This window comes from Oncorhynchus gorbuscha, linkage group LG16 (genome assembly GCF_021184085.1).
Source record: "Oncorhynchus gorbuscha isolate QuinsamMale2020 ecotype Even-year linkage group LG16, OgorEven_v1.0, whole genome shotgun sequence".
Classification (NCBI taxonomy): Eukaryota; Metazoa; Chordata; class Actinopteri; order Salmoniformes; family Salmonidae; genus Oncorhynchus; species Oncorhynchus gorbuscha.
In genome coordinates, this window is record NC_060188.1 from 89,424,231 (window position 1) to 89,436,734 (window position 12,504).

General features: G+C 46.7%; 1 protein-coding gene across 1 annotated transcript in view; it reads right to left on the reverse strand.

The window, feature by feature from the left end:
• Positions 1 to 903: 903 nt before the first annotated feature.
• Positions 904 to 12,504, reverse strand: part of znf532 (zinc finger protein 532) — a 36,036-nt gene continuing 24,435 nt past the window's right edge. Inside the window, exons 10-15 of the mRNA XM_046306548.1 lie at positions 8,078 to 8,254; positions 6,755 to 6,917; positions 6,231 to 6,494; positions 4,239 to 4,351; positions 3,855 to 3,996; positions 904 to 2,959 (exon numbers count right to left, since the gene is read on the reverse strand). Coding sequence (XP_046162504.1) covers positions 2,450 to 2,959; positions 3,855 to 3,996; positions 4,239 to 4,351; positions 6,231 to 6,494; positions 6,755 to 6,917; positions 8,078 to 8,254 — 1,369 coding nt within the window. The 3' untranslated portion in view covers positions 904 to 2,449. The remainder of the gene's footprint in view (positions 2,960 to 3,854; positions 3,997 to 4,238; positions 4,352 to 6,230; positions 6,495 to 6,754; positions 6,918 to 8,077; positions 8,255 to 12,504) is intronic.

Here is a 12,504-nt window from a genome sequence, read left to right on the forward strand (position 1 = left end):
AAGGAGAGAGTCTGTAGCAGGGAAGAGAAATGAGGAGAAAGGAGAGACAGTCTGTAGCAGGGAAGAGAAAGGAGAGAGTCTGTAGCAGGGAAGAGAAATGAGGAGAAAGGAGAGACAGTCTGTAGCAAGGAAGAGAAAGGAGGAGAAAGGAGAGACAGTCTGTAGCAGGGAAGAGAAAGGAGAGACAGTCTGTAGTAGGGAAGAGAAAGGAGAGACAGTCTGTAGCAGGGAAGAGAATGGAGAGACAGTCTGTAGCAGGGAAGAGAAAGGAGAGACAGTCTGTAGCAGGGAAGAGAAAGGAGAGAGTCTGTAGCAGGGAAGAGAAATGAGGAGAAAGGAGAGACAGTCTGTAGCAGGGAAGAGAAAGGAGAGAGTCTGTAGCAGGGAAGAGAAAGGAGGAGAAAGGAGAGACAGTCTGTAGCAGGGAAGAGAAAGGAGAGACAGTCTATAGTAGGGAAGAGAAAGGAGAGACAGTCTGTAGTAGGGAAGAGAAAGGAGACAGTCTGTAGCAGGGAAGAGAAAGGAGAGACAGTAGCAGAAAAGAGAAAGGAGACGGTCTAGCAGGGAAGAGAAAGGAGACAGTCTGTAGCAGTGAAGAGAAAGGAGACAGTCTGTAGCAGGGAAGAGAAAGGAGACAGTCTGTAGCAGGGAAGAGAAAGGAGACAGTCTGTAGCAGGGAAGAGAAGACTCAGTCGGCTGTTCTAATTGCTTAAACATCCGTCCTCTCCTCCCCTTCATCTGCACTGACAGGAACAGGCTTGATGGGTAAAACACTATATGGTGGAGGAAAGCTCATCGCTGTATCATATAGTGGTTTATCTCAGCATTGAGATTAGATGGCAGTAGAGACAGTATTTCCCAAGGAGGGGCTGATGCCTGATCATGTGCAGTAGACATCAGGGGCAGAATTCAGAATTTATTATTGACATCAAGAACTGCTTCTACACAAACATCTGACATCTCTAGCGAACAAGCAGCAAGACACATTCTAAGAAACAAATAAGAACCATTGACAGCTTCTCTCATGCACGTTGAGCTCTACACAAATAGATTCATATGTCATTTTCATAGAATAAAAAAGTTACTTCCAAAAACAATGTGTCCTTTTATGAAATACATACATGACAACAAAAAAAACATGGAAATAAAAATGTACAGTATCGTGATCGTTTTCTAGTACAATTAATGTTCTCTTTTCAAATGTAAAACACATCTTGAAATGTAAAGACACTGAAATGAGGAAATGGGTTTCAATTCCAGTCTCACATTCACATTGACATTGTTTAATGCAAAGGCAAGTTTTTTCTATTTTATTGGTTCATTGACACTCTGAACTATGATCAGAGAAATGCATTGGCACCCTACAACCTTCCAAATGGTACACTTGGTGTTCAGGAGATCCAGAATCATAACTATTAGCCAGTGTAATCTTGTTAATTTGGCCAAATGAAAAGGCTGATATACAGTATGGTCAATTGAAAGGCAGAAGTCTACATACTGTATCTGTGTGTACATGCAAAGAAAGACACGTTGCTATCATCATAACTCAATTAATATCAAAACTGAGCTGCCAGAGAATAAGGAAATTGAAAAGACAAACATTCTGAGACATTCTGAAACAAAATGTCTCCGGTTTCTTTAAACAAAGAACAGAACGAATTGGCCCATAGACTGACGGAATAGAGGTGTGAAATAGACAAGCTACTCTCGTGTGGTCTAGTCTGGAGTCTGGACTGATTGTCCTGACAATATGAGCAGAGTTAAGGTCAAATCCATTCTATATCAGTCGAGTCAATTCTAGAACTGACTTGAATTGACAGAATTGAAACAGAATTGACCCAAACCCTGTGAGGATGACAAAGTCATGCAGAGATAAAGTGTTTCTTTATAAGCTGACACCAGATCTGTTTGTACTGCATAGGCAATAGCCATAGGAGTTGACGGGACAGCACAAACAGATCTGGGACCATGCTAGTTTCTTCAGACATTCCATGGACATTAGCAGCAGTTATAAAACGTAACACTGCCAATAGTTGAGAAGTCATCTCCCATAACATAAACATTTATACAGTACCTAACACTTTCCCATACTAGTGAGAAGACAACAATTGAAACCTTTTCAAAATAAACATTTTCCTACAAAAGATCTATCCAACATCCATAGAAACATCTATATCGTAAAGTGTACAAAATGTTCTCATAGATTGATTTAAATACACATACATTTACTTTAAATATATTACATATTTTAAAACACATTAGAAATGTGTATATATATTGTGTATATACTGTATATTTAATATATGTGGGTAGACGAGTCAATGGAGAATGTCTTATTCGTACTCTAGCATTTACAACGCAACATTCTGAGGCAAATTTGGTCAGAGACAACATTCTGGCGGATGCCACTATGCTTCAACAATAGTGTCCCGATGAGGCCGCTCCATCTCTATTTCTCTGTTGTGTTCAATCTCTTAGACCTGATAAAGGCCATGCCATGTGTCCTCATGTGTGTGTTCAAACTCCCCTCTGTCTCAAACATCTTGTCACACACTCTACATTTGGTTTCGGGGGTCCCGTCGTCCAGGCCGTCCCCCGAGCCGGAACCCAACTGGTTCTCTCTCTGGTTCTCATCGGCAGCAACGGTTCCATTACGTCTGGCCAGCTCCCGCGGCTCCTTCTGCTTGTGGATAATGAAAAGATGTCGGGCCAGGGAGCGGGGAGAAGTGTAGCACAGACCACACTCCCTGCACTGGAAGGAGGATCTGTCAGACTTGTGCTGCGGAATGTGGTCGTGGAAGGTGACGAGGTCCTCGGTGGTGAAGCTGCACACGGCACACTTGTGGACCTTGAACACGTTAACCTTGAGCTTCTTTAGGGGCTGGGTGGGTGTGGAGCCCCTGGAGCGAGAACCGGGAGGCCCCTCGTCATCCTGCTGCTTCCTCTTGGGGCTGAGGGCCTGCAGGGGGGCGAAATAGGGACATGAGGGTTGCTGCATGTACAGATTGCCATTCAATCCAACACAGATAAACAATCTTTGCATTGCCGTGATTTTTAGAGGCAAATTCCCTCATGTTCGCAGAGATCACGTTTGTTTTAAATGCCGTTAGCTCAAACACAAATCACCTTTTAAAAATCAATGGCAGTGCACAACGTTAATCTGTGTTTCTTTAAATCCTGGTCACAGTATCAGGGAGAGGAACAGCACAAACTATGGATCAGTGGGTGCAGCTGATTGGTCAGTTACTGTGCCTTGTCAGGAGGGCGGGTGCAGCTGATTGGTCAGTTACTGTGCCTTGTCAGGAGGGCGGGTGCAGCTGATTGGTCAGTTACTGTGCCTTGTCAGGAGGGCGGGTGCAGCTGATTGGTCAGTTACTGTGCCTTGTCAGGAGGGCGGGTGCAGCTGATTGGTCAGTTACTGTGCCTTGTCAGGAGGGCGGGTGCAGCTGATTGGTCAGTTACTGTGCCTTGTCAGGAGGGCGGGTGCAGCTGATTGGTCAGTTACTGTGCCTTGTCAGGAGGGCGGGTGCAGCTGATTGGTCAGTTACTGTGCCTTGTCAGGAGGGCGGGTGCAGCTGATTGGTCAGTTACTGTGCCTTGTCAGGAGGGCGGGTGCAGCTGATTGGTCAGTTACTGTGCCTTGTCAGGAGGGTGGGTGCAGCTGATTGGTCAGTTACTGTGCCTTGTCAGGAGGGCGGGTGCAGCTCATTGGTCAGTTATTGTACCTTGTCAGGAGGGCGGGTGCAGCTGATTGGTCAGTTACTGTGCCTTGTCAGGAGGGCGGGTGCAGCTCATTGGTCAGTTATTGTACCTTGTCAGGAGGGTGGGTGCAGCTGATTGGTCAGTTACTGTACCTTGTCAGGAGGGCTGTCCTCTGTGTGAGCTGGGTCTGGCGCCATCTTCCCCTCAGCATCTTTAATGCCACCATGCATCAGCTGGATGTGTTTGTCCAGCATCACACGCTTAGTGAACGTACGGTTGGGGTCTGGACAGTGACTGTAGAGTCATACAGAGAGAGAGAGTTCTTAAAGAAGAGGCCATACACGTGACATATTAAATGCTAACATGTCATCACAGGAATTTGTTGCCCAATTGAATCTGTGTAGACTGAATAGTTGTGCATCCACATATAGGTTAAACTCATATATTCTAGCAGCAAATGCCACAATAACCGAACCCAAAAATGTACCCCCCCCCCCAAAAAAAAACAAAACGTGATCCAATCCAGCATTACTCACGGACAGGAGTAGACCTTACGTAGCCCCTTGTGCTTGATCCTGTTGTGTCGACACAAGCTGTGGGAGGAGCTGAACGACTTGTCACACTGTCGGCACGGGTGCTTCTTCAGTTGCTGCATTCAAAGTGGGAGAACAAATAGAATTGAACAGTTATGGTTTTATTACGATCACCACGGCGATAGACTGTATCATAGCAGTCTGAGGCTCTGTATCTCAGTGCTAGAGGCATCACTCCAGGCTGTATCACAACCGGCCATGATTGGGAGTCCCATAAGGCGGCGCACAATTTTCCCAGCGTCGTCCGGGTTAGGGTTTGGCCAGGGTAGGCCGTCATTGTAAATAATAATTTGTTTTTAACCTACTTGCCTAGTTAAAAAAAGGTTAAATAAAAAGAAATATATATATTGTTTCAACCTTTCCAATCCTTTCAGATCTACAGTTGAAGTCGGAAGTTTACATACACTTGAGTTGTCATTAAACATAGTTTTTCAACCACTCCACAAATGTCTTGTTAACAAACTATAGTTTTGGCAAGTCAGTTGGGACATCTACTTTGTGCATGAAAATTAATAGTTTACAGACAGATTATTTCACAGACAGATTAATTCACTGTATCACAATTCCAGTGGGTCAGAAGTTTACATACACTAAGTTGACTGTGCCAGCTTGGAAAATTCCAGAAAATGTCATGGCTAATTGACATAATTTGAGTCAATTGGAGGTGTACCTGTGGATGTATTTCAAGGCCTACCTTCAAACTCAGTGTCTCTTTGCTTGACATCATGGGAAAATCAAAATAAATCAGCCAATACCTCAATTATAACAATTATACACCTCCACAAGTCTGGTTCATCCTTGGGAGCAATTTCAAAACACCTGAAGGTGCCATGTTTATCTTTACAAACAATAATACACAAGTATAAACACCATGGGACCACGCAGCCGTCATACCGCTCAGGAAGGAGACACGTTCTGTCTCCTAGAGATGAACGTACTTTGGTGCGAAAAGTGCAAATCAATCCCAGAACAACAGCAAAGGACCTTGTGAAGATGCTGGAGGAAACAGGTACAAATGTATCTATATCCACAGTAAAACGAGTCCTATATCGACATAATCTGGAAGGCCACTCAGCAAGGACGAAGCCACTGCTCCAAAACCGCCATAAAAAAGCCAGACTACGGTTTGCAACTGCACATGGGGACGAAGATCGTACTTTTTGGAGAAATGTCCTCTGGTCTGATGAAACAGACATGTTGTGGGGGTACTTTGCTGCAGGAGGGACTGGTGCATTTCACAAAATAGATGGCTTCATGAGGTAGGAAAATTATGTGGATATATTGAAGCAACATCTCAAGACGTCAGTCATGAAGTTAAAGCTTGGTCGCAAATGGGTCTTCCAAATGGACAATGACCCCAAGCATACTTCCAAAGTTGTGGCAAAATGGCTTAAGGACAACAACGTCAAGGTATTGAAGTGGCCGTGGCAAAGCCCTAACCTCAATCCTATAGAACATTTGTGGGCAGAACTGAAAAAGCGTGTGCGAGCAACGAGGCCTTACAAGCCTGACTCAGTTACACCAGCTCTGTCAGGAGGAATGGGTCAAAGTTCACCCAACTTACTGTGTGAAGCTTGTGGAAGGCTACCCGAAACGTTTGACCCAAGTTAAACAATTTAAAGGCAATGCTACCAAATACTAATTGAGTGTATGTAAACTTCTGACCCACTGGGAATGTGATGAAATAAATTAAAGCTTAAATAAATCATTCACTCTCCTATTATTCTGACATTTCACATTCTTAAAATAAAGTGGTGATCCTAACTGACCTAAGACAGGGCATGTTTACTAGGATTAAATGTCAGGAAATGTGAAAAACTGAGTTTAAATGTATTTGGATAAGGTGTATGTAAACTTCCGACTTCAACTGTACACACGTACTATGGGGTATTGGCTCAGGGTTGATTTGGGATTCAAAATAGGACTACACGGTACCTTGCCATGCTCCTGCCTGACGTGGGCTACGAACACCTCTCTCTGGATGAAGAGACGGTCACAGTCTCCACATGTCCAGACAGGGGCAGGTGGCTTCTGGGGGGCTGAGGTAGGGGTGATCTGGGCCTTTTTCAGGGGTGTAGTTGGGGCATTCTTGTCCACCCTGTCCAGACCGTTGGTGTTGGTGTTGGGGCTGGAACTGAGGGGCAGGTTGATGCCCAGGTTGGGGGGACCCTCGATGGTCTTTAAGGTACCATGCATCGTCTACACAGGGATGACAAACAGCTCTGATTCACTAACAGGCATATTAACTAATCATACAGACTGCACAAGGACAATGACTTATAATTATCACTTGCTGATTAGGATTATACACAAATATATTTCAAGTGCTTGTCATTACATTGTAGTAGATTTTGAATAATATTCTGAAAAATAGAAGTGCCTGTTATAAGTTTTTACAAGTTAAATAAGTTATTTGTTCACATCGAGCACAAGAGAAGAAGATCTTTTCCCCTTCATACCTTAATGTGGTCCAACATGAGCTGTTTCTGGGCGTAGTGCATGGAACAGTCTGGGCATTTGAAGACAGACACCTTCTGGTTGGCTATGTGTTGATCAAAGTGTGACTGAAGCAGTGTCTGCTGGGTAAACACTGTGTCACACATGGAACACTTGTAGATCAACCTGGAAGACAACACAAATAATGTTTTAACAACATATTCCACTCTGAGAGACATGTGGCTTGATAAAAATGAATGAGTTTCATTAAATCCTGTATACAGAAAAGGAATAAAATCAATGTTATCTAATAACATTTTTTTTCCCAATTGTACTAATGCATTGTATACGACAATAGTACCTATTCATGTCCATGAATACACTTAATAATGTTAATGTCCATAATAGGAGTTAATGATTTATTTCAAAACAATCCGTCAGTTCAAAAGGTCTATCACAGAACCTGGCAGCTCTGTCTGTCTGTCTGTCTGTCTGTCTGTCTGTCTGTCTGTCTGTCTGTCTGTCTGTCTGTCTGTCTGTCTGTCTGTCTGTCTGTCTGTCTGTCTGTCTGTCTGTCTGTCTGTCTGTCTGTCTGTCTGTCTGTCTGTCTGTCTGTCTGTCTGTCTGTCTGTCTGTCTGTCTGTCTGTCTGTCTGTCTGTCTGTCTGTCTGTCTGTCTGTCTGTCTGTCTGTCTGTCTGTCTGTCTGTCTGTCTGTCTGTCTGTCTGTCTGTCTGTCTGTCTGTCTTGTTGTCTTGTTGTGTGTGTCTGTCTGTCTGTCTGTCTTGTTGTCTGTCTTGTTGTCCGTCCGTCCGCCCGCCCGCCCGCCCGCCCGCCCGCCCGCCCGCCCGCCCGTGTATCTGTCTGTCTGTTTGTCTGAGAGACCACCTGGCACCTGCTCCTGAACAGGTTCAGTCATCAGTGTGTGTGTGTGTGTGTTCATTAGAGTGTGTTGACGGTGTTAGGAAAAGGTCAGGGTGCTGGAAAAACACTCAGTTAAAGCTACTGTGTCTAATAACATTAAACGCAAACCCATTCAACGTTGAAAATGAAGACGGTTCTGACAGGAACATGACTTGGATATGGATATCGGATAACTTTCCCTCATTAAAGCAGAATTCATTTGTGTTAAACAACTGAGGATGTTGGAGTCACCTTTCCAATCAGTGATAGAACAGCATGCAGTAGAATAGAACAATACTATTGTATGTTCTATTAAATAGAAGACAAAGGTCTTCAACATAGAAGGAAAACTTTCTAGGATAATATTAAGTTTAGATAAAGACTTTACTAGACTAGACTATACTAGATCACATGAATAATGGGTTGTGAGAATCTGAAGACTTACTTGGGCTCTCCTATCTTGACCCCAGGGTGCTGTGTGCGTGCGTGTGAGTGTGTGCCAGGAGCAGACTTGAAGGCCATGGGGCAGATGGGACACTTGTAAAAGATCTCACAGTGAGAGCTCTGGATGTGAGTCTTCAGAGCAGCCACGTCAGAGTAGATGACGCTACAGTGCACACAGCTGGAGAGAGAGAGACAGAGACAGAGACAGAGACAGAGACAGAGAGAGAGACAGAGACAGAGACAGAGAGAGAGACAGAGAGACAGAGAGAGAGAGAGAGAGAGAGAGAGAGAGGAGAGAGAGAGAGAGGGAGAGAGAGAGAGAGAGGGGGGGGGGGAGAAAGAAAAACATACATACATACAGTGAGCACCAGAATTCATTGGACAGTGACCATTTTTCTGTTATTTTGGTTCTGTACTTTGAGTTTGAAAGGATACAATGACAATGAGGGTAAAGTGCTTTTGTACATGGTCCCTCCCCATTTTCATGCATCAAAAAACATTGGACCGTTTAAAATAATGTAGAAAAAAGTAATCATTGTAAATATTTGGTCGCACATCACCAGACGCTGGGTATCTTCCCTGGTGATGCTCTGCCAGGCCTGTACTGCAGCCATCTTCAGTTCCTACAGCATGTAAAATGCATGTTCAATTGGATTCAGATCCGGTGATTGACTTGGCCAGTCAAGGATTTTCCACTTTTTGGCCATCAAAAACCCCTTCGTTGCTCTAGCAGTATCTTGTTGCGTGATGAAGTGCCGTCCAATGAGTTTGAAGGCATTTGGTTTTATCTGAGCAGATAAAATAGACTTCAGAATTAATTGTTCTACTTCTGTCTACAGTCACATCATCGATGAAGACAAGTGAGCCTGTTTCCCAAGCAGCCATAGCCTGTTTCCCTAGCAGCCATAGCCTGTTTCCCTGGCAGCCATAGCCTGTTTCCCTGGCAGCCATAGCCTGTTTCCCTGGCAGCCATAGCCTGTTTCCCTGGCAGCCATAGCCTGTTTCCCTAGCAGCCATAGCCCGTTTCCCTGGCAGCCATAGCCTGTTTCCCTAGCAGCCATAGCCTGTTTCCCTAGCAGCCACAGCCTGTTTCCATGGCAGCCATAGCCTGTTCCCCTAGCAGCCATAGCCTGTTTCCCTAGCAGCCATAGCCTGTTTCCCTGGCAGCCATAGCCTGTTTCCCTAGCAGCCATAGCCTGTTTCCCTGGCAGCCATAGCCTGTTTCCCTAGCAGCCATAGCCTGTTCCCCTGGCAGCCATAGCCTGTTTCCCTGGCAGCCATAGCCTGTTTCCCTGGCAGCCACAGCCTGTTCCCCTAGCAGCCACAGCCTGTTTCCATGGCAGCCATAGCCTGTTCCCCTAGCAGCCATAGCCTGTTTCCCTAGCAGCCATAACCTGTTTCCCTGGCAGCCATAGCCTGTTTCCCTAGCAGCCATAGCCTGTTTCCCTGGCAGCCATAGCCTGTTTCCCTGGCAGCCATAGCCTGTTTCCCTGGCAGCCATAGCCTGTTTCCCTGGCAGCCATAGCCTGTTTCCCTGGCAGCCATAGCCTGTTTCCCTGGCAGCCATAGCCTGTTTCCCTAGCAGCCATAGCCTGTTTCCCTGGCAGCCATAGCCTGTTTCCCTAGCAGCCATAGCCTGTTTCCCTGGCAGCCATAGCCTGTTTCCCTGGCAGCCATAGCCTGTTTCCCTGGCAGCCATAGCCTGTTACCCTAGCAGCCATAGCCTGTTCCCCTAGCAGCCATAGCCTGTTCCCCTGGCAGCCATAGCCTGTTTCCCTGGCAGCCATAGCCTGTTTCCCTGGCAGCCACAGCCTGTTCCCCTAGCAGCCACAGCCTGTTTCCCTAGCAGCCATAGCCTGTTTCCCTGGCAGCCATAGCCTGTTTCCCTGGCAGCCATAGCCTGTTTCCCTAGCAGCCATAGCCTGTTTCCCTGGCAGCCATAGCCTGTTTCCCTGGCAGCCATAGCCTGTTACCCTAGCAGCCATAGCCTGTTCCCCTAGCAGCCATAGCCTGTTCCCCTGGCAGCCATAGCCTGTTTCCCTGGCAGCCATAGCCTGTTTCCCTGGCAGCCACAGCCTGTTCCCCTAGCAGCCACAGCCTGTTTCCATGGCAGCCATAGCCTGTTCCCCTAGCAGCCATAGCCTGTTTCCCTGGCAGCCATAGCCTGTTTCCCAGGCAGCCATAGCCTGTTTCCCTGGCAGCCATAGCATGTTTCCCTGGCAGCCATAGCCTGTTTCCCTGGCAGCCATAGCCTGTTTCCCTAGCAGCCATAGCCTGTTTCCCTAGCAGCCATAGCCTGTTTCCCTGGCAGCCATAGCCTGTTCCCCTAGCAGCCACAGCCTCTTTCCATGGCAGCCATAGCCTGTTCCCCTAGCAGCCATAGCCTGTTTCCATGGCAGCCATAGCCTGTTCCCCTAGCAGCCATAGCCTGTTTCCATGGCAGCCATAGCCTGTTTCCCTAGCAGCCATAGCCTGTTTCTCTGGCAGCCATAGCCTGTTCCCCTAGCAGCCACAGCCTGTTTCCATGGCAGCCATAGCCTGTTCCCCTAGCAGCCACAGCCTGTTTCCATGGCAGCCATAGCCTGTTCCCCTAGCAGCCACAGCCTGTTTCCCTAGCAGCCATAGCCTGTTTCCCTGGCAGCCACAGCCTGTTTCCATGGCAGCCATAGCCTGTTCCCCTAGCAGCCACAGCCTGTTTCCCTAGCAGCCATAGCCTGTTTCCCTGGCAGCCACAGCCTGTTTCCATGGCAGCCATAGCCTGTTCCCCTAGCAGCCACAGCCTGTTTCCCTAGCAGCCATAGCCTGTTTCCCTGGCAGCCACAGCCTGTTTCCATGGCAGCCACAGCCTGTTTCCCTAGCAGCCATAGCCTGTTTCCCTGGCAGCCACAGCCTGTTTCCATGGCAGCCATAGCCTGTTTCCATGGCAGCCATAGCCTGTTCCCCTAGCAGCCATAGCCTGTTTCCCTAGCAGCCATAGCCTGTTCCCCTAGCAGCCACAGCCTGTTTCCCTAGCAGCCATAGCCTGTTCCCCTAGCAGCCACAGCCTGTTTCCCTAGCAGCCATAGCCTGTTTCCCTGGCAGCCACAGCCTGTTTCCCTAGCAGCCATAGCCTGTTTCCCTGGCAGCCACAGCCTGTGTCCCTGGCAGCCATACAGGCCCAAGCCATAACATCCTCTCCACCATGTTTCATGGATGAGGTGATATGCTTTGGATCATGGGCATGTCTTTTTCTCTCTCCACACTTTCCTCCTTCCATCACTCTGGTACATGTTCATCTTTGTCTCATCTGTCCACAATACTTGTTTCCAGAACTCTTGGGGCTCTTTTAGGTGCTTTTTAGCAAACTGTAATCTGTCCTTTGTGTTCCTCAGGCTTGTCAGTGGTTTGTATCTTGTAGTGTTTCCTCTGTAGTCCTGCTGGTGTAGTCTTCTACGTATGGTAGACTGACACATCTACACCTGCATCCAGGAGAGTGTTTCTGATCTGTTGGGGTGTTGTCAGGGGGGGGGTTCTACACCATCGAGAGTATTCTCCGGTCATACAGTGGTCTTCCTCAGTCTACCGTGGTCTTCCTCAGTCTACCGGGGTCTTTTGACATAATTGAGTTCACTGGTTGTTTTCTTCTTGTTAATGATGAACCAAACTGTTGACTTGTTGGATGCCCAGGGTTTCTGCAATGTTCCTGATTGATTGATGTTCATTTCTGAGCCTAATGACGGTCAGCTTCATCTGCATCGACACTGCTGTCTTCCTCATGTTGTCACAACCCAACAACAACCTCCAAATGCAACAGCAAAGTCTAGAATCAATCCTCTTCATCAACAGCTCTCCTGCATTCACTAACGACACAAATGAATACACCTGCCGAACGACACACATCTGTGAAGCCAATTCAACAAATACTTGTGGTACCTTAACATGGGGGAGACTATGTACAAAAGGTGCTGTCATCTGTAAATGGTTCATCCGATATGTATGAAAATACCCTCAAATTAAAGCTGACAGTCTGCACATCACCCTCATTGTATCCTTTCAAACTCAAAGTGCTAGAGTACAGGACCAAAATAACAAAATAAGTATGGTAAAGCCAGCATGGAGAACACTGTACAGGAGACTGGTGATATGTAATGGAGGGTGTTGATGACAAGGTAAAGCCAGCATGGAGAACACTGTACAGGAGACTGGTGATATGTAATGGAGGGTGTTGATGACAAGGTAAAGCCAGCATGGAGAACACTGTACAGGAGACTGGTGATATGTAATGGGGGGTGTTGATGACAAGGTAAAGCCAGCATGGAGAACACTGTACAGGAGACTGGTGATATGTAATGGGGGGTGTTGATGACAAGGTAAAGCCAGCATGGAGGACACTGTACAGGGGACTGGTGATATAGGACCTTTTAACTCAACACTTTGGATGATTTTCAT